Source organism: Carcharodon carcharias, chromosome 14 (genome assembly GCF_017639515.1).
Source record: "Carcharodon carcharias isolate sCarCar2 chromosome 14, sCarCar2.pri, whole genome shotgun sequence".
NCBI classification, from domain to species: Eukaryota; Metazoa; Chordata; class Chondrichthyes; order Lamniformes; family Lamnidae; genus Carcharodon; species Carcharodon carcharias.
The window spans coordinates 48,912,938-48,936,114 of NC_054480.1; the positions used below are offsets into that span (position 1 = coordinate 48,912,938).

At 40.0% G+C, this 23,177-nt stretch overlaps 1 protein-coding gene across 2 annotated transcripts in view; it reads left to right on the forward strand.

Moving 5' to 3' along the window:
• Positions 1-22,949, forward strand: part of slc9a8 (solute carrier family 9 member 8) — a 74,370-nt gene extending 51,421 nt beyond the window's left edge. For both annotated transcript variants that reach the window (XM_041205617.1, XM_041205618.1), the window contains 5 exons: positions 1,347-1,429; positions 9,540-9,651; positions 12,653-12,873; positions 13,792-13,938; positions 21,201-22,949. In XM_041205617.1, the coding sequence (XP_041061551.1) occupies positions 1,347-1,429; positions 9,540-9,651; positions 12,653-12,873; positions 13,792-13,938; positions 21,201-21,308 (671 nt within the window). In that variant the 3' untranslated portion in view covers positions 21,309-22,949. The remainder of the gene's footprint in view (positions 1-1,346; positions 1,430-9,539; positions 9,652-12,652; positions 12,874-13,791; positions 13,939-21,200) is intronic.
• The last annotated feature ends 228 nt before the right edge of the window (positions 22,950-23,177 follow it).

Genomic DNA, 23,177 nt, shown 5'->3' on the forward strand with positions numbered 1-23,177 from the left:
TATTGAAACATATAAGATTCTTAGGGGGCTCGACAGGTTAGATGCTGAGAGGTTGTTTCCCCTTATGGGAGAGTCTAGGACCAGAGGGCATAATCTTAGAGTGAGGGGTCGCCCATTTAAGACAAGGATGAGGAAGAATTTCTTCTGATGGTTGTTAATCTGTGGAATTCTTTACCACAGGGGGTTGTAGAGGCTGGGTCGTTAAGTATATTAAAGGCTGAGATGACAGATTTTTAATCAGTAAGACAATCGAGGGTCATGGGGGAAAAGGCAGGAAAGTGGAATTGAGGGTTATCAGATCAGCCATGACCTCATTGAATGGTGAAGCAGGCTCGATGGGCCGAATGGCCTACTTCTATTCTTTCGCCTTATGGTCTTAAATTGATAAAGAGTTACGCTGTGCAAGTGATGAAAGAAAATTTGAAAGAAACTGTTTGTATTTTCTAGTTCTTTGTTGTATTTGTTTTTTTATTTTAATCTGCTTTGAGAGAACAATGTTTTTGATAAAATTTCAAATTGAAAAAATGGAGGACCTTTCCCCATGTAAATGGCCTTTTATATTTATATAAACATAATGTTCTTTCAATGTTATTTATGTAAAATGTTAAGCTAACTTTAATACCTTATTATGTTCACTTTCTTGGTTTTTGCTATGCTATGCACTATTTCCCAACCGCTGGGATGGTGTAGGTGCTACAACACCCGTATCCATAGCAGATTTCAACTACTAAAAGGTGCATAAGTCTCCATGATGTGCTTCCTTCAGTGCCAGGATCAGGGCTTTCCAACATATGAAGTTGAAGAATTGAACACAATACATCAACATCATGCTTTTGCAATTTAAATGCAATTGTTTAAATTTAAACTTTTTGAAGAAATCGCTAGGCTATGCAATTTGGTGCTAGAAAGAGAACAATTATGTTTCTTTCTCATACAGCATCTGTATGGCAGGTAAGGCACACCAAGTGCTGAGTAAATCTTTCTCGACTGCACCACAATATGCCTTATCCTCAAAAAAGCATCAATTATTACACTGAGATTTCCACCCCACGTCAGTCATCTTTTTGATGTATCTGACTTATGTTACCAATTTGTACTGAACTGCATATAATTTTGTGAACCTTTGTCCTTTTAGGAAGTGGGTTGAGATGATCCACACTGTTCATGTCTGCAAGCCCTTACACTTGACAGAAGAACAAGAGGAATTTCATGCCCTCAATCTGAACTACCTTCAAACCCATGCCCCTGGGCAGATGGGCGGTGTGCAAAGCTTTGCTTGATTGCACTACTAACTTAAAATCTTTGTAATATTTTTACCCAGTAACATGAAACCTTTTTTTTCCCAGAGACGTGTGTTTTTGCTTATATTGGCCTGGCAATATTCAGCTTTCCTCACAAGCTTGAGATCTCTTTTGTTATCTGGTGTATTGTGAGTACATATTTTAACAATTCTTTATATTAAACTTAATTCTTAACCTTTTTAATCGAGTACAATTCATCATTCACTATTGTAACATTTGATGTTTTACTGGACTAGAATAGAACAGAATAGGAGCACATTGGAAGGTGTAGTGAGTAAATAAAACAGCTGAGTCATTGAAAACAAATAGTCATTTGATAAACTGATCCATTTTTAAGTGTTTTTTATTCACCATTATCTGACAAAAGCAAAAAAAAACCCAAAAACTCAGAAAAGAAACTATATTCTTTTTACCCATCCACTCTGATTTCCTAAAAAAAGTCAACTAAATTAGCTTCATATTCACTCACTCTATGCCTTGCTGTGGACTCTAATTTACCCAAAATAATTGGGACCTGCTTATTGCTTTACCTTTTCTTGAACAGCGGTGCAATGTTTGACATCCATAAATATTTGGCACTACTCGTTTTAATTTTTTTTTGGGAAACTTACAGTTAATGCCTGTTTTGCCATCTTCCAAATTTATCTGAGTATTCCACGATGCATAAATTCTGGAGTTAGTGACTGTCAACCTTTCTTAACCTACTCAGCTGTCTCTAATTTTAAGTTAATGAAAGCCTGAATTAAAGGGAGAAGCTCGGATGGACTTTGCTATTTAAATATTGCAGTGCTGGAAGTGTGAGCAACAGCTGACAAGGCACTGATGAGGTCTTACTTCAGGGTCCACATGCATTAGAGAAATTATTGCAAGTATATGACATTGTATAAGACTACCACCACTTCCCTTTTTCTCTTCCCCCTCTAACTTTTAACCTAAAACATGGTAACATGTCAAGTCACAGTGGGCCAGCAATCAATAGAACAAACAGAATGCTCAAATTTATTGCTAATTCGATTAAAAAATAAGCTAGGGTATGATGTACTAAAATTGTTTTGGACAGAATGCACCTTCTGTTTGCTTATCAAGACACAAAGGAAATATTCTACTGGAGACAATGTAGTTCAGCCATGAGGCTGATTCACCACATTAGGGGGTTGAGTTACAAGGCAAAAGCAGAGAAACTGATGCCGTTTAGCTTTGAACAAAGATTGAACTCAGACCTTGCAGAAATTTGAGATATTAAACAGCATAGAAATGGTCAATTTTGGCACACTTTGCCAAGGTTCAAACTGGTGAGAGATGGATTTAGTACTGACATCAGAAGAATTTCGTCACACAAGTAGCCAACATTGGGACCAACTTCTAGGTAAAATACTGAAGTTGAAAACTTTAGATCCTTTCAGCGTACATTGGATACTCTGATAGGAGATTAAACTTTTCTTTCTGGACATCTGGAACCAGCGATGCATTATGTCATTAGTTTGAAACATTATCTTATTCCCCTTATAGAGGTTAATGATGTGGTCTGTGTCTTCAAGCAGGCTTTTGAAACTGGCTGCACTATAGTAGACTTTATATGGCTGCCTAGTCAACGAACTGCAGATTAAAGAGGCATGATCTATTGCTTTTAAATCTTGTTGACTACTATTTATGACTACTATGGCCTTTTGATGAACATTGATAGTCTTTCATATCACAAAGATGTCTATTATGTAGCTGTAACGTTACATAGTGTTAATCCTCAGTCATGCAATTCGGTCTTATAATATGTGCTTATATTTCTAACTTTTCCTGGAAGTTTGAAAAGGCATATTATTAGTGTTGTTGCCACAATAAGAGATCAATCCTCAACTGGAATGTGTGATATGTTTATCTTAGTAGTTTGAGATCTACGTTCCCATTATTTTACATAGAAATAAATGTTATGCCCCCCGAGGTCTGATCCAAATCACAAAGACCTAGCTTGGACATTTCTTCCATATTAAGCTCCCACATTGTCTGCCTTATAATTGTGAGGCAAATTGGCCTAAAAGGTCTACCCTTCTGTTTATTTTATGAATGGTTGGACTGTCTTCCACTGCTTTGCTGTCCATTGATTTCTTAATGTTTATCAGAACCCAGCATATTTTCCTTAGGAATGTCCGATGAGTATTTTAAGCAATCAGCTGATATTGCTGACAATTTCCCAAGCTTTTGTGTTGTTGAGGGGAAGTGTGTTTTAACTGGTAGGAGAGAATGTGATGGTGTAGTTTTGTGGCACTCATAATTATGACTGTTATTCTTAACTAACCAAATTTACTATATAAGTGTACCAACTTGTATAAATATAAGTCACTATTATGCCCCATACTTGTTTAAAGATATTGAGGGTAATTTTGACCTAACCAGTTGACCTAACAAACTGGTGGATTTGCTTGGGGTGCTTCTTTTACATCTTAAACAGTTTTACTCTCCTACGGATAAAGTTTAAAGCTATCACCGGAATTTTTTTTGGAAGAAATATAGGAATTGCTAGATAAGGAAAGATCAAGGTCCATCTAATTTTCCTTCTACCATCCTGGTATTCACAGCTTACAATAATAATGGGCTTGTTGACTTATCATAGAGATCAATTTCTATCAATCATTCTACCATAGACCCAGACATGACATCAGGAAATCCCCCAGTGGTGGAAAACTTTGACAATCATGGCCTATAGACCAGGCTGTGCAAGCACCTGTTATTTGAATGCTGAGCAACCTACTAAGCCCCCAGTGTGATAGCCAGGAAGCCCATGCAGTCTTCTGGCCTAAATTGCACTGACAACCAAATTGGTGAAAGGAAAATAGGTGCCAAGACCCCATGTCTGAATTAGTTGTAAGGAGCTTTATATTTGCCTATAACAAGGACCTAGCTTGGACATTTCTTCCATATTAAGCTCCCACATTGTCTGCCTTATAATTGTGAGGCAAATTGGCCTAAAAGGTCTACCCTTCTGTTTATTTTATGAATGGTTGGACTGTCTTCCACTGCTTTGCTGCTTTGCTGTTCATTGATTTCTTAATGTTTATCAGAACCCAGCATATTTTCCTTAGGAATGTCCTGTGAGTATTTTAAGCAATCAGCTGAAACAAGGAGCCTATAACTATATGGAGCCCCCATGCAAAATTGGTTTGCCTTGAGGTATTCAACGGCAGACCTTGGGACTGCCACTTCTAAAAGAGTCTTTGGAATTTACTTACCTGAATGTGGCATTGGGAGGTGTGATCCACTTAAGTCCATGTTTGAAGAACCATGTTCTGCCTCCGCTGCGTGGAAGTTTCTTTACCGTCTGCTATAAATAAAACATAGTAGTTGTATCCAGATTACTTTGTGATTGCTGAAGTTATTTTCATTAAGTAATTTTTTAAAAAAACTTTGTTTAAATTAATGCATAGAGAATTTAATTCACTTATGTCTAGTTTTAAAATCCAAGTCCAAGAGAGATTTTTTTGCAAAAGGTCATTTGACACAATTATCTATTGATTACATTGTCTGTTTTCAGTTATTTAATGACTGTTACCTTTTAGATTTAACATTATACTTAATCTTTAAAATACATGTTTTGAATTTATAGATTAAACTGAAGTTGGACAAGAGTTAATTAATATGCTTTAGAAATATTAGCTTAGAGACTTTGTGTAATCCCTTTTATTTAAATGCCAGTGTTAACCTATTTAAAATACACTGATTAACTCTTCCATAAAATAACATGTAAAGGGCAATTGGGAATGGGCAAAAAATGTTGGCCTTTGCCAGCACGCCTCATCCCATGATGGACGAAAAGAAAGGAATTGTATAGAATGTGTGTTTTATGTTAATGTTTGTATGACAAATTTCAGGGTTTGCATAGTTTAAACATTCAAACGGTATGCACTTTGTTAATAGTCTCACTAGTTGAAATATTCCACTGAGTTTCATCCAGGTTAGTAATTGTTATGATCCCCACAGGGACTAATAACCTGAAAAAGAAGGGACCCCCAAATGACCCTGATGAAAAAAACCAATGAATAAAAGTTCACTTTTTAAAATTTTTACTGAAACAAACTCAACAAATCAACATAAAATTTAGCATGCATTAACAGATAAATGGTATTTCAATAGAAACAATGAATTTCACTTTAAATAGGCGACACGACAAAGGTATGTCTCACCGCTGTCCTAGCATCACTCCCAGCACAAACGTGGCACCACATGCAGTCTTTCAAACACTGCCTCCGGTACGCAAGGTATCTCACTTTTGCCACACTCTGGATTTGACCATAAGACCTAGGAGCGGAAATTAGGCCATTCGGCCCATCGAGTCTGCTCCACCATTCAATCATGGCTGATAAGTTTCTCAACCCCCTTCTCCCACCTTCTCTCCGTAACCTTTGATCCCCTTACCAATCAAGAACCTATCTATCTCCGTCTTAAATACACTCAATGAGCTGGCCTCCACAGCCTTCTGTGGCAATGAATTCCATAGATTCACCACTCTCTGGCTACAGAAGTTTCTCTTCATCTCTGTTCTAAAAGGTCTTCCCTTTATTCTGAGGCTGTGCCCTCGGGTCCTAGTCTCTCCTACTAATGGAAACATCTTCCCCACGTCCACTCTATCCAGGCCTTTCAGTATTCTGTAAGTTTCAATAAGATACCCCCTTGTCCTTCTAAACTCCATCAAGTATAGGCCCAGAGTTCTCAAACGTTCCTCATATGTTAAGCCTTTCATTCCTGAGATTGTTCTTGTGAACCTCCTCTGGATCCTCTCCAGGGCCAGCACATCCTTCCTGAGATACGGGGCCCAAAATTGCTCACAATATTCTAAATGTGGTCTGACCAGAGCCTTATAAAGTCTCAGCAGCACATCCCTGCTTTAATATCCTAGTCCTCTCGAAATAAATGCCAACATTGCATTTGCCTTTCTAACTACCAACTCAACCTGCAAGTTAACCTTAAGAGAATCCTGGACTAGGACTCCCAAGTCCCTTTGCGCTCCAAATTTCTGAATTCTCTCCCCATTTAGAAAATAGTCTATGCCTCTTCTTCCTACCAAAGTGCATGATCTCACACTTCCCCACGTTGTATTCCATCTGCCACTTCTTTGCCCATTCTCCTAACCTGTCCAAGTCCTTCTGCAGGCCTCCCCGCCTCCTCACTACTACCTGTCCCTCCACCTTTCTTTATATCATCTGCAAACTTAGCCAGAATGCCCTCAGTTCCTTCATCTAGATCATTAATGTATAAAGTGAAAAGTTGTAGTCCCAACACTGACCCCTGCGGAACTCCACTAGTCACCGGCCGCCGTCCTGAGAAGGACCCCCTTATCCCCACTCTCTGCCTCCTGCCAGACAGCCAATCTTCTATCAATGCTAGTACCTTGCCTCTAACACCATGGGCTCTTATCTTACTGAGCAACCTCCTGTGCGGCACCTTGTCAAAGGCCTTCTGGAAGTCCAAGTAGATAACATCCATTGGCTCTCCTTTGTCTAACCTACTCGCTACCTCCTCAAAGAATTCTAACAGATTTGTCAGGCATGATGAAACCATGCTGACTTTGCCCTATTTTACCATGCAATCTCATCCTTAATAATGGGCTCTAAAATCTTACCAACGACCGAGGTCAGGCTAATCGGCCTGTAATTTCCCGTCTTTTGCCTCACTCCCTTCTTAAATGGGGGGTTACATTAACGATTTTCCAGTCCTCTGGGACCCTCCCTAACTCGAGTGATTCCTGAAAGATCACCATTAAAGCCTCCACTATCTCTTCAGCTATCTCCTTCAGAACTCTGGGGTGTGATCCATCTGGTCCAGGTGATTTATGCACCTTCAGACCTTTCAGTTTTCTTAGCACCTTCTCCTTGGTAATGGCCACCATACTCACCTCTGCCCCCCAACTCTCTTGAACTTTGGGGATGTTACTCGTGTCTTCCACCGTGAAGACTGACGCAAAGTACCTATTCAGTTCCTCTGCCATTTCTTTGTTCCCCACTACTACTTCTCCAGCATCATTTTCCAGCAACCCAATGTCCACTTTTGCCTCTCTCTTACCCTTTATATATCTTTTAAAAAAAAAAACCTCTTGCAATCTTCTTTTATATTACTGGCTAATTTACCCTCATGTTTGATCTTCTCCTTCCTCATTTCTTTTTTAGTTGTCCTCTGTTGGTCTTTGTAGGCTTCCCAATCCCCTGGTTTCCCACTGCTCTTTGCCGCATTGTATGCTTTCTCTTTAGCTTTTATGCTGTCCTTGACTTCCCTTGTCAGCCATGGTTGCCTCGTCCTCCCTTTAGTATGCTTCTTCTTCCTAGGGATGAATTTTTGCTGTGTCTCCCAAATTACTCCCAGAAACTCCTGCCATTGCTGTTCCACTGGCTTTCCTGCTAGGCTCATCACCCAGTCAATTCTGGCCAGCTCCTCCCTCATGCCCCTATAGTTGCCTTTATTCAATTGTAATACCGTTACATCTGATTCCAGCTTTTTCCTCTCAAATTGCAGGGTAAATTCTATCATATTATGGTCACTTCCTCCTAAGGGCTCCTTCACCTTAAGCTCCCTTATCAAATCTGCCTCATTACACATCATTAAATCTAGAATTGCCTGTACCCTAGTGGGCTCCACCACAAGCTGCTCCAAAAAGCCATCTCATAGACATTCACAAATTCCTTTTCTTGGGATCCACTACCAACCTGATTTTCCCAGTCTACCTGAATATTGAAATCCCCCATGGTCACTGTAACCTTGCCTTTCTTACATGCCTTTTCTATCTCCTGGTGTATCTTGTGCCCCACGTGCTGATACTGTTCGGAGGCCTGTACGTAACTCCCATTATGGTTTTTTTACCTTTGCGGTTCCTCAACTCTACCCACACAGATTCTACATCATCTGACCCTACGTCATTTCTTGCTATCGATTTAATTTAATTTCTTCTAACAAAGCAACCCCACCCCCTCTGCCAACCTGCCTATCTTTTCGATAGGATGTATATCCTTGGATATTTAGCTCCCAGTCCTGATTCCCTTGCAGCCATGTCTCCGTGATGCCCACCACATCATACCTGCCAATTTCAATCTGCGCCACAAGTTCATTTACCTTATTTCATATACTGCGTGCATTCAGATACAACACCTTCAGTCCTGTATTTCCTGTCCCCTTTCTCATTGTCGTCCCTTTATCTGATGTGCTTGAAGTTAGATTCCTAGCCCTTTCCAAACACACTGTCCTATTGTGTTCTGGAGACTTTAATAGCCTCTCCTGGGCTCTCCTTTCTTTTCAGTTTTTTTGGCCCGCAAGTTGCTTTCACTGGTAGCTTTATTCCATTCCAGGCCCCTAGATACAATTAACACTTACCAGGCGCCCTTCTACAAACCCTCTCTCTCCCCTGGGTCACAGCAGTCTTGATGGCATAGCTTTCCAGAGTTCCTTTTCAACTGACCAACCAACAACTCATGGTTCACAATCTGACCATCTCTGCTTCAAACACTCAGCTCTTTAACTTACCTGAGCTATTCACACTGCTTTTAGGTTTCTGTCCCTTTTAGCTCCCTTGCACATTGATTGACAAATAGCTCCATGAGTTCTCCTACAGCCAAACAGAAAACTGACCTTTTTTGTAGAGAGCTTTGATTACCTTTCCTGAACACACTAGAAGTTCTGTGCCTGGGTTCTACTGCAGCACAGCAGGCTGAAATATGACACCCTACTCACTCCATTAGCTTTTATTTGCCTTTTTTTTTTGTTACCTAGCTTTCACCCCCGTAGCAACGTCAGTCACTGGGTCACTTCTCAAAAATGACCTTGCAGCTAGGAAATTCAATTATATCCTCCCTTTTTTGAATTATCTCAGTTTTGTTTTGGGTTAAGGGGTTATCTTACAAATACAACTTTTTTGCAAAGTGCAAAGCTCATCACTGCACATATGGGTTATTATGGTATTGGATCCTTACAGCCTTCATTATAAGCAGCTTGGCTTTCGAAGTCAAAGAGAATCCTTACTGGTATATCTGATGATACCTGCGCACATGTTCTTTGATCTTTTATTCACCAAATCTCAAATGAGGTAGATGCTGATAGTGAAACAAAATTAAATTACTAACTGCAAACGGAGAATGTATTTCAAATATTGGGGCAAATACATTGCTGTCTGCTAGTACTGTATTAAATATATAAGAAATACACAAATATTTATAAGTACTGTTTATTATCCACATTTAATTCTACTAAAATCACTTTGATTGACAGGTTCTTGTTTTATTTGGAAGAGCAGTGAATATATTTCCCCTCTCCTACCTTCTGAACTTCTTTCGAGATCATAAAATTACCCCAAAAATGATGTTTGTTATGTGGTTTAGTGGTAAGTGGATATCAAAGTTACAGCTATTTAAAACTGTTACTGTATAACTAAATGTAAATTTAAATTTTAAATCGTAATTGTATAGCATCATAATAATATGAAGTACTGAATACTTATTAAATGTAGAAAATTTAGGTTTTTTAGTTTTTGCTGTGTTCTGGAAATGTAAATATGCTGTATTACACCCAGATTGAGGCATAAACTTACAGCAAGGATTGATCACATGAAATTGTTGTAGCAAATGACAGGGCTTCAAATTTCCAATAAGAACTTGAATTTATATAGTGTCTTTAACGGAGAAAAAACATCCCAAGATTATTTTTGTCCATTTACACTTCTGAAACTAAGTGAAAAAGGAAATATTAGGAGGGATAGCTAAAAACTTGGTAACTTTGATTTTAAGGAAGGTCTTAAAGGAGGAGAGAGAAATGGAGAGGACCTGGGGGGTTAAGGGAAGGAATCCCTCTGTTTTTCCATTTTCCTCTCATACTGAACCACAGCTAAAGCCAATTTTTGCTAGTTGGCTGCTCTATTTCTTTGTTAGCACCAGGAACTTGCATGCACAAATCTTTCCTAATCCTCACCAGTAGATGGGGAGCTAATATCCATTTCAGCCTTGGCTCATTGGTAGCATTTTTTGCCTGAATCAGAAGGTTGTGGATTCAAGTCCCACTCCAGAGATTTGAGCATATAATCTGGACTGAAACTTCAGTCCATTAACGAAATGATGACTCGGTGTCAGAGATGCCATGTTTTGGATGAGATGATAAATCAAGACTCATCTGCCCCCTCAGATGCATATAGAAGATTCCACGGCACCTTTTGAAGAAAAGTTGTTCTTGTGTTTTAGGCACTGTTTATTCCTATTACGATCCCCATAGAGACTCAACTTTTAAAAAGAAATTTGAACTTTCAGTGAATAGCTGAAAGGATTGCACAATGAGGCTTTTACTGTAACACATAAACAAAAAGCAGCATTAATCAAACACTATTTCAGTAGACAACCTATTCTCTAAACTACAGAAAAGATCTCCCATTTAAAATTTAAAACAACCTAAATCTCCTCCAGTTATATTTTACTCTGTCCCTTAAGTAGATACTTCATTCTCCAGGAATCAGTCCTGACTGATTCTTAATTCCTTTTCTCTTATCCAGCCAGATAATTTCTAATCCCCAAACTGACTTTCATGGTGTGTGTTATGCTTGAGGTCCCCCTCTCTAGTCAAAGCTAGGCAAATCTTCCAGCTTCATTTAAACCCTCAAGACTTTGGTCTCTTTAGTCTGAGCGCGAGCTCCTACTCCCATCTTGCATGGTGAACATTAGAGATTTGCTGGCCCTATCTCTCTGCTCTCTCCTGGATTCTTGCAGACTGACCTTGTCTGGGGTTAAATGATATTTTTAGGAAAACCTATAACCCAATCCCAGAATACTTCCAATGGACTTTTCCCCTCTCAAATCTCATCTGAACCATATGGGCCTTGTATTTTTTTTTCTTTATTCTTTCATGGGATGTGGGGTGTTGCTGGAAAAGCCAACATTTGTTGCCCTCCCTAATTGCCCTTGAACTGATTGGTTTGCTGGGCCGTTTCAAAGGGTTCAGATCCCACCACGGCAGCTGGAGGAATTTAAATTCAACTAATCAATCTTGAATTGAAAGTTAGTCTCAGTAATGGTGACTATGACAACCATCATTGTTGTAAAAACTCATCTGTCACTAAATAACTTCAGAGGCTAGCTCCAAGGCAACCACATTGCTGTGGGTCTGGAGTCACATGCAGGCCAGACCAGGTAAGGACAGCAGATTCCCTTCCCTGAAGGACACTACTGAACCAGATGGGTTTTTAACGACAATCGATGGTAGTTGTCACGGTCACCATTACTGAAACTAGCTTTCAATTCCAGATCAATTTAATTGAATTTAAGTTCCACCAGCTGCTATGGTGAGATTTGAACCCCAGAGCATTAGCCGGAGCCTCTACGTTGCTAGCCCAGTAACATTACCACTATTCCACCATCTTCCCCCTCCATGTAGTATCCAGGTAGAAATGCTATTTATCTATCACCCCCCCCACTCCATCTCCACCACTCCATTTTATCGGAATTAAATGGACAGCTCAAAATATAGCTGTTTACACAATCTAACATTCTTAACACCTCCCTTGGAGACTAACAACCTATCCACCATTAGCACAGCTGCTCTGATCACTGGGTGCAGATGTGAATATCTTGCACCTTCTTCCCCCTTTGACCTTTAACAACCAAGCCACCTAGGTTTTGTTACACAGGGTTCAGAACAAGTCACATGACTCCCTTCGTTCCTTCATTTTACATTAACTTAAAGGCACAGTCCCAAAACATAATCTCAAAAAACCTCACGTTTGTAACATCCTTTAACCAAAACTATCAATGGGAGTTTGCTATGCAAAAATTGACTGCTGTATTTCCTACATTACAATAGTGACAATACTTAAAAAGTACTTAATTGGCTGTAAAGCACTTTGGAACAACCTGATTTTGTGAAAGGCACTATATAAGTTTACATTTTTATAATGGCAGCCCCTCTATCAGCCATTTTCTTTGAATGCTATGGTTTCCAAAATATTGCTTCTCTAATCTTCATGTTTCACCTCAAAACTTCCCACCAATATAAAAATCAACTTGCTGATCCTCACATTTGATCTCCATAAGTGTAAACTATGATAAATGAGCAAGAATTTAGTATAACAGTAGATAACTCAATCACATTTTAATTTGTCTGTAATTATCATCTACTGCATAACCATATGTTCATTATTACAATTGAGAAGTTTTGTCTCTATTGCAAAATTTTTATAAGATATTGTGATTTTCTTTTAATAAAGCCTCCTCATATCGATTGAGCTGAATCCTCAGTTGAGGTTAAATTAACTGATCAAAATCAAAAGACACAATGACTTATATGATTTTACCTTCTAGTTCCTACACAATGGTCTTGGATTCATTTATCCTCTTTAATGTTAGGTCTCCGTGGTGCCATTCCTTATGCTTTGAGCCTACATTTGGAGATGGAGCCAATAGAGAAGCGGCAACTTATTGGAACAACCACAATAGTCATTGTGCTTTTCACAATTCTGGTTTTGGGTGGAGGAACAATGCCTCTCATCAGGCTGATGGATATAGAAGATCCCAAAGCTCGTAGAAGAAACAAGAAAGATATTACCCTCAGCAAAACTGAGAAGATGGTAATTGATTTGCCTTGTTTCTCTTCATGTCTTTTTTGCACTTTGTGTTTGACACAGGACCTTAACTGTAGGCATTAAATCAGAAAATTGACGACAAAAATTTTGATAATTATAGCAGTATTTGGAATAAAAAACCTAATTGCTCAATTTGTAACTAAAACAATGAGCTGAAGTGCAGCAGGCTGTAACTTCTGAGCCTCCCAGTGTCGTATTGGGCAGGTACACCAAAGATGCGCTGAGGAATCCCAACCTTCGACACTCCCACCCCCAACCTTCAGTCTTCCCTGACTTCCGATCCTTCCCCGCACACACACACTCACCCACCCCACCCAGCATCCTTCGATCCTTTCCCCAAGCTCCCCACTGACCTTCGATCCTTCCCCCAGCCCCCACCCCCGCAAATCCTATCCACTTACCTTAGACACTTAGTTTCTCCCTGGTCTCTCAAGGACCTTTAAATTTCAATGGACCCTTTAAACTTACCTGGTTTAGGGCAGCTAATGCTGTAAACAAGGGAGCGCGGCCTTCTGTACTTCGACTCTCCTGCACTTCGACTCTTGGCCCCAGGGACACACTGCATTGCTTGGATCTCACCCAGCCTGTATCAGAAGGTCGGGCATGAAAGCATCGAAAAATAATTAAAGTAAGAAATTGAGCACAGGGCACTTGGAGGAAGTTCAGACCTAGCATTTTCTTAGCCATTGTTTGGTATAAGCTTAACTCTTTGAATTTACTATCCAATTTCTTCCATTTTCGTTCGAGTTAATGTGCAGAGCTCCAAGTAATACAATTCTGAAGTAGAACTTATAGCAATAGTTTCCAGAATGTAATAAATAAGTTCTGGCTGGAAATCCAATTCATTATAAACTCAAAGTCATAAGTATATAGATAGTTCTAATTGGTTGCTATTGTTTCTAGGGAAACACTGTTGAATCTGAACACTTATCAGAGCTAACTGAGGAAGAGTATGAAGCACAGTACATCAAACGACATGATCTCAAAGGCTTCATGTGGCTGGATGCTAGATATCTGAACCCTTTTTTTACAAGAAGACTTACTCCAGAGGTTGGCCATTCTAAATTTCTCTGATCAGTAAATCAATATTGTACACAATGCAGTGCAGAAACTGTTAATATTATGTGGCAAGTAATAGAATTTGCTGTATGTTTTAATAATGGAATAGAAAGTTAAAGGTTATTTTTGGAGATAACTAAATTCAGAAGGATCCTTCTCCTTTCCCATCCGATGTGGTGAAGCTCAAAATTCCAAACCATTTTTCTTTAAATTTTCTAATTGGATCCCATGTAAAACGCCTAATCAATTTTCAAGGAAATGTCTTCACGTTATTAAGGAGAACTGATAGGGTCGTTAGAGGGAAATCATTCCTGTTGATTGAAGGTCAAGGATTAAGGGACATAACCTAAACATTAGAGCTCGATTTTTGTGGAGTGAAGTTGAGAAACATCTGTACGAAAGAAGGGTGGTAAGAGTTTGGAACACTTCTGCAAATGGTGGTTTATGATATGGGCAAAGATGAGTATATGAAATTGGGTCAAAGATCAGCCATGATCTCATTGAATGATGGAACAGGCTCAAGGACCTAAATTGCCTATTGCTATTCCTATTCCTATTTTATGTCCATTAAACTCAGTGTGATAATGATAGATGACATCTTTTTTGTCAGTAGTGACTGTAATGTTTTGGATTATTGACAGAGAAATTTTGGGTAACTTTGTATTAAGATATTTCTGTTTCGTTAAATTCAGCACACAAGGGATTAAATGCACAGAAGTATCCACATGCTGGGAATGTAAATTAGTTCTGATTGAAGAATCTGCCTAGGATGGTGTTTCCAACAAACCAGATCAGTTTGAAACAGAGGGGCTTAATATATTGCACAGATGAAATGTTGGGTTTATATAGAATATTATCATACATACTTCACCTCTAATACAAGTTCAAGGACTAGGATATATTGAAACACTGGCTAGTATTCTTTACAAAATCAAGTCAAGGAGATAATAAAACAACTCTTTACATGCAGTATATATGAGATATAGGCACATTAATTACATTATACCTATGCATGGACTGCAGCAGTTCAAGAAGGCAGCTCACAACCACCTTCTCGTGGGCAATAAACACTGGCCTAGCCAGCGAAGCCCACATCCTGTGAATGAATTTTTAAAAATTATATATCATATACTAGAAATCTGTTCAGGAGATTCAGGGTATGTCAGTGTTAATTGTTTACATTAGCCTCAAGAAGCCAAGGAAAATCTCCAGAGAGCTCCACTGTCTGTACCTTTTTATATAAATAATTACTTCCTCCTGGCAATGTCATTACATCAACACATTCTAACAATGCCTGGTTAATCTCCCTTTAATGAATTTATGCAATAAGATCTGTTTAATCACTGATGAGACTAACCAATCATTAATAAAATTCTTGCACCCTGACACAGTTTCCACAAAAGTACTGATCACCCAAATTCCCTTCTGGCTCCCATGAGAGCTTGTATTGTTCATGGATCTCTTATTCAGGTGCTATCCCTGTCCTGCTTGAATGTGTAATCACCTCCCAAATCTGTGCTCATCTTTCCCAGAGCTACATCTTTGAATCTCTCCATCAGTTTCCCCCCCCACTCCCACTATACTACTGAAACAACTCTTAGGACATCATTTTTGACTTTGATATGTAACTATGTCAAAAGTAAACTATTTCTCCTCATTATTCTTTTATTATTTGTTCATGGGATCTGGGTGTCCCTGGCTAGGCTGGCACTTATTGCCCATCCCCAGTTGTCCTTGACGGTGGTGTGACCTACCTTCTTGAACCGTTGCAGTCCATGTCTTGTAGGTATACTCAGTGCTGTTAGGAAGGGAGATCCTGGATTTTGACCCAGTGACAGTGAAGGAACGGCAATATATTTCCAAGTCAGGATGCTGTGTAGCTTGGGAGGGAACTTGCAGGTGGTTGTGTTCCCATGCATCTGCCATTGTTCCTCCATGTGATAAAGGTCGTGGGTTTGAAAGGTGCTGTCGAAGGAACCTTGGTGAGTTGCTGCAGTACATCTTGTAGATGATATACAGTGCTGCCACTGTGTGTCAATGGTAGAAGGAGTGAATGTTGAAGGTGGTGAATTGGGTGCAAAACAAGCGGGCTGTTTTGTCCTGAATGGTGTCGAACTCCTTGAGTGTTGTGGGAGCTACACTCATCCAGGCAACTGGAGAGTATTCCATCACGCACCTGGCTTGTGCCTTTATGATGGTGGGCAGAGTCAGGAGGCAAGTTACTCTCTGCATATTCCTAGCTTCTGAACTGCTCTTGTAGCCACAGTATTTATATGGCTAGTCCAGTTCAGTTTCTGGTCAGTGGTAATGTTGTTAGGGCGGATGCAGCAGTGGTAATGCCATTAAATGTCAAGGGGTGATGGTTAGATTCTTTTTTGTTAGAGATGGTCATTACCTGGCACTTGTGTGGCACAAATGTTGCTTGTCAGCCCAAGCCTGGATATTATCCATGTCTTGCTGCATATGGACACGGGCTACTTCAGTGTCTGAGGAGTTGCATATCGTGCTGAACATTGTGCAATCATCCGCAAACATCCCCATTCTGACCTTATGATGAAAGGAAGGTCACTGTTAAAAAAGCAGAAATGGTTGTGCTGAGTACACTACCCTGAGGAACTCCTGAAGCTGAGATAACTGACAAGCACAACCATCTTCCTTTGTGCTAGTTATGACTTCGACCAGTGGAGAGTTTTCCCCTTTATTCCCACTGACTTCAGTTTTACTAGGGCTCCTTGATGCCACACTCGGTCAAATGCTGTTTTGATGTCAAGGGCAGTCACTCTCACCTCACCTCGTGAGTTCAGCTCTTTTGTCCATGTTTGAACCAAGTCTGTAATGAGGTCAGGAGCTGAGTGGCCCTGGTTGAACCCAAACTGAGCATCAGTGACCAGGTTATTGCTAAGCAAGGGCTGCTTGATAGCACTGTCAACAATACTTTACATCACTTTGCTGATGATCGAGAGTAGACTGATGGGGTAGTAATTGGCCAGGTTGGATTTGTTCTGCTTTTTGGGACAGGACATACCTGGGCAATTTTCCACAATGCCAGGTAGATGTCAGTGTTGTAGCTGTACTGGAACAGCTTGGCTAGGGGCACAGCTAGTTCTGGAGCACAAGCCTTCAGTACTATTGCCAGAATATCATCAGGGCCCATAGCCTTTGCAGTATCCAGTGCCTTCAGCTGTTTCTTGATATTACACGGAATGAATTGAATCGACTGAAGACTGGCATCTGTGATGCCAGGGACCTCAGGAAGAGACCATGATGGATTATCCACTCAGCACTTCTGGCTGAAGCTAGCTGCAAATGCTTCAGCGTTGCCTTTTGCACTGATGTGCTGGGCTCCCCCATCATTAAGGAGGAGTATATTGGTAGAGACTTCTCCTCTAGCTAGTTGTTTAATGTCCACCACCATTCACTACCGAATGCGGGGGATTGCAGTGCTTATATCTTATCCATTGGTTGTGGGATCGCTTAGCTCTGTCTATCACATGTTTCGTCCGCTGCTTGGCATGCAAGTAGTTGTGTGTTGTAACTTCGCCAGTTTGTTGCCTCATTTTTAGGTATTCCTGGTGCTGCTTCTGGCATGCCCTCCTGCACTCTTCATTGAACCAGGCTGGCTTGAAGGTAATGGTAGAATGGTAGAGTGGGGGATATGCTGGGCCATGAGGTTGCAGATTGTATTTGCATACAATTCTGCTGCTGATGGCCCACAATTCCTCATTCATGCCCAGTTTTGAGTTGCTTGATGTGTTTGAAATCTACCCCATTTAGCATGGTGGTAGTGCCACACAACATGATGGGGGGTACCCTCAATGTGAAGACAGGACTTCATCTCCACCAGGACTGTGCCATGGGTCATCCCTACCAATACTGTCATGGACAGATACATCTGCAGCAGTTTGGTTGGTGAGGATGAGGTCAACTCATTTCTCTCTACTGTTGGTTCCCTCACCATCTGCCAAAGACCCAGTTTCTCAGCTATGTCCTTTAGGACTCTGCCAGCTCAGTCAGTAGTGATGCCATCGAGCCACTCCTGTGATGGATATTGAAGTCCCTCACCTAGAGTACATCCTATGCTTCTTCCAAGTGATGTTCAACGTGGAGGAGTACTAATTTATCAGCTGAGGGGGACAGTAGGTGGTCAGCAGCAGGAGGTTTCCTTGCTCATGTTTGACCTGATGCCATGAGACTTCATTGGATCCAGATTTGAGGTTGATGACTCCCAGTGCAACTCCATCTTGACTGTATACCACTATGTCACCACCTTTTTTTAAATTCATTTAAGGGATGTGGGCGTCATTATCTAGGCCAGCATTTATTGCCCATCACTAATTGCCCTTGAGAAGGTGGTGGTGGGCTGCCTTCCTGAACCGCTGCAGTCCCTGTAGTGTAGGTACACCCACAGTGCTGTCAGGAAGGGAGTTCCAGGATTTTTACCCAGCAACAGTGAAGGAACAGTGATATAATAAGTCAGGATGGTGAGTGGCTTGGGGGGGGACCTTACATGGGAACACCACCACCTGGATCTGCTAGTCTTGACCTTCTAGATGGTGGTAGTCGTAGGTTTGGAAGGTGCTGATTAAGGAAACTTGGTGAGTTTCTGCAGTGCATCTTGTAGATGGTACACACTGCTGCCACTGTTCATCAGTGGTGGAGAGAGTGAATGTTTATGGAAGGGGTGCCAATCAAGCGGTTGCTTTATCCTGGATGGTGAAAACTTCTTGAGTGTTGTTGGAGCTGCACTCATCCAGACAAGTGGAGAGTATTCCGTCACAGTCCTGAATTGTAGATTGGGGAGTCGGGGGTCTGGTGGCTCTGTCCTGTCGGTGGGACAGGACATACCCAGAGATGGTGATGGTGATATCTGCGCCATTGTCTGTAAGGTATGATTCCGTGAGTATAATGTTGTCAGGTTATTGCTTAACCAGTCTGTGGAACAGCTCTCCCAATTTTGGCACAAGCCCCCAGATGTTAGTCAGGAGGACTTTACAGCATCGACAGGGCTGAATGTGCCCTTGTCATTTCTGTTGCCTGGGTCAATTCCAGGTGGTCCATCCAGTTTCATTCCTTTCAGGCTTCGTAACGGTTTAATACAGCTGAGTGGCTTGCTGGGCCATTTCAGAGGGCATTTAAGAGTCAAGCATGTTGCTGTGGGTCTGGAGTCACGTGTTGGCCAGACCAAATAAGGACAGCAGATTTCCTTCCCTAAAAGACATTAGTGTACCAAATCGGTTTTTACGACAATTGACAGTGGTTTCATGGTCACCATTAGACTAGCTTTTATTTCTAGATTTATTAATTGAATTGAATTTCCACCAGCTGCTGTGATGGGATTTGAACCTGTGTCCCCAGAGCATTAACCTAGGCCTATGGATTACTAGTCCAGTAACAACTTCTTCTCAACCTGTCTGCAGCGTTTAACATAGTTGTTCCTACCATCTGCCTCCAACATCTCTCCACTATCGTCCAGTGGGTGGAACATCCAATAGAATGCACATTTTCTCCCATTTAGCCAAATCCAGAAGGTACAGGATAACAGAGCCAAGGTTTGAGAACCAAAATGAACACAGGAATATCCTTGGAGTTTAATGAGCTAAATCTATGCAGTTTACCACTGCAGAGAAATTTGTCCAGCTGGGACAACCCCCACCAGTTGGGATATGAACAGAAAGTGTTGGAAATACTTAGTAAATCTGGCAGTATATGAGACAGAAACAATGCATCAGAAATCAAGGTCACAGACCTGAAAAGTTAACTCCTTTTCAGACATTGCCAGATCTGCTGAGTATTTCCAGTATTCTCTGAAATTTCAGTTTTCCAGCATCTGCAGTATTTTGCTTTTGCCTACCTGTTAGGGCATTGACTTGCAAGGTTATCTGGATTTGAGTGGAAAGTTTCCTGAGCCTTAGTAACAAGTCTAGTCCTATTAATGAACCAGCTGGCTGATAAATCATCAACAGTGCCATGGAGTACTGCCCAATTCAGGTTTCAGTTACCAAGTCTATCACAGTCAACTTAGTTTTGAACTTCCATTACACCGTATACCCCACATAATTGATGTTTGATCATTTATAATGTTTAAGTCTATGGATTTGTATCATTTGATGTTGAGCAAGGCAAACCAACAGCATTTCACAATAAATGTCTATAATTCCAGCCAGGTTATGTTTCAACTGGTTTAGCATGATATGGACATAATGTTTTGCTGTAGATGCAATACAACAATTGAAAGTGGGATATGACGGATGATTTTGTCTTCGTTTCAAGGACATTTGAAGTACAATGTTGCTATTCTTTGATGTTTATGTATTTTATAGAGCAACCTGCAGAAAGGAAAAAGCATGTTCAGGAGGACATGTGGTTGGAGAGAGATTCTAAATAAACATTTAGAGTTTGTTTAATTAAAAGTTTATTTAAACAGTCCTTTTAGTTACACTAAACATTGTTGCAGACATAGTAAGAAGCAAAGCTACAAATTAACTTACATTTTCTTGTGTTTTGTATTTCTTTATTTGAAAAGAAATCTAATCCAAAACAGATGGAATTATTTGCTTATAGTAACCTGCTACTTAGAAGATTAAATAAGTAGGTCTTTCTCAAAATATTTGGAGGGACATATACTATTTTGATTAAAGTGTGTTTTATACCTTTAAATATGAAAGGAGCATAGAAATTGCTATTTAAAGCTCAATGCTGAAACTGTAAATTTCTTAAACAGAACAGTAATGTAATTTATGACTTTGTTTTATGTACTACAAGGCCAGGTGAATGGCGATCTTAAAACTGTATCTCTGTGATTTTGGTTTCCTGAGAAAATCTGTTTTCTGAATGTTGTCATCTGACTTTTTGATGTCCAAGCTGGCATCATGAAATTATCTGTTTTGCTGACTAAACATTTCTCTCAGCCACAATGAGCTGACACCCATTGCATGATAAAGGAACATGCTTGTACGCATTACATAGTAACTGCCTAGCAGAACACAGCATGTCAAACTGGAACGCCAAGCACCCAGTTTTGTAGCTGGAAATCTGCAGCGCCTTCGCCCTTTGACAAATGGGTGATACTTCTGTCTTGAGTGCATACACAGTCTTAGTAGAATGCTACCCTTACAAAGATCTGTTTCAGCTCAAGTTGGTAGAAATATTCAGCTTCTTTCCCAGAGCTCAGCTGAATCAAACAACACGTCTAAGTAGCTTAAATTTCTATGTAATACTAAGATGTATTCATATCTCATATATATGTACTCTAGGATCTCCATCATGGACGAATACAGATGAAAACATTAACCAACAAGTGGTATGAGGAGGTGCGTCAGGGACCTTCAGGCTCTGAAGATGATGAACAGGAGCTGCTCTAGCATATGGATTGACCAAACATCTGGGCTTTACTCCAAATTTTGCACCACTGCATTTAAGTTCCATAAAGATTCAGGAGAAGGGCTGGCACCAATTTAATTAAATTACACTGCATTGCATTCTGAGCCTCTCAAAATGTACTTAGTGCCATCTGTTGGCTGTTCTAGTATTTAAAAAAGGCAAATAAATCTGTGCAGTTAATTCTTCTAGATAATATTTTGCATGTTTAGCTTATTGTGAAGGTAAACAGTTAACCCTAATCTAAGGAATATCTATTTAAAAAGAACTGTCGATGTAAATGAACATTCATACCACAAGAGGACAAGCACTTTATTGTAAATAAGATTACACTTTTACAAGGTTCCCACTTTCTCTGAGCATTTGGATACTGCAGAAACTTAGTCTCCATGGTTAGTTCATTGAGCTGTTGAATAGGAAGCCCTGCTGCTTTTTTTTCTCTTTATTGCTATTGTTAGATGAATTTACTTTTTTTTTTGCTTCATAATTTATCTCAACTTTGACCACATCAGTAATTTGACAAGAAGTGACACTCCAATGTAAATTTTAACTCCAGTGGGGTTTTCCCAGATTTTATTTAATCTGTTGCATCCCCAGTTTGTCTATATAATGTATTGGGTACTCCAAACAAAAGTTTCAAATACATTTGCAAAGCGATTTCTCATAAAGTAGCAATTGATTTAAAACTAGAATATTTGAAGCATTGCAGATTTATGTATACCATCAGGATGTGCATATTCTGATTTCCAAGTTTTCCAGACCAAACTGACCTTAATTTGTGCTTAATTGAGAACAATTCAACCTTTGTGACCCTAAAGGGCGCTTCAGCAAAATAATATAATGTACATTACATGGAAAACATTCTTGTCTTTATAAAATAGCATCTCATCTGACTTGGGAGTAATGCCATGGGAGAGTTTTTACTTTTTTGATGCTGTATCTAATGTGTGTCGATTGCACATCAAAATGTTATACTTTTGACAAGGATACAAAATATCTCCATTATTTTATTTGAAAAAAAAGAATGCCACATCATTATATTACGAGTCCTGACCTGGAGACAGAACTTTACAATTCCATTTTCACCCTGACATCAGGAGTTTGCAAGCTGGTAAAATTAAACCACACCTTGTAGGAGAAATTCAGCATAGCAACTAAACATTACAATCGTGCTCAAAAATACTGATGTCCGATGCACAATGTCATAGAAAACTAATACTATATATTGTGTATGAAAATGAGACTGCTTCAGCGTGCAATAAGATCATGGCTGATCTTAGTGGCCTTAACTTCACTTTTGTGCCTGCCCCCCATGCCCCATAATCCTCAACTCCCTTGCAGATCAAAAATCTGTCTAACTCAGCATTGAAAAGATTTAGTGATTCAACTCCCCAACTCTCCGGGGTAGAGAATTCCAAAGCTTGACAACCCTCGGAGAAAAGAAATTCCTCCTCATCTCTGTCTTAAATGCGAGGGCCCTTGTTTTGAAACTCTGCCTGCTGGTTCTGGATTCCCCCCACGAGGGGAAACATTTTCTCGGCTGCCTTGACTCTTATATCTTTCAATAATTCTCATTCTTCTAAATTCCAATTAGTATAGGCCCAATCTGGTCAACTTTTCATCGTAAGACAACCCCTTCATCCAAGGAATCAGTGAACCTTCTCCGAACTGCCTCCAATGCAAGAATAAGATCCCACCTTAAATAAGAAGACTAAAACAGTACACACTACTCCAGGTGTGGTCTGATCAATGCCTTGTACTATTGTAGCAAGACTTTACTACATTTATACTTCATTTCCCTTGCAATAAAGGCAAACGTTTCATTTGCCTTCCTAATAACTTGCCGAACCCGC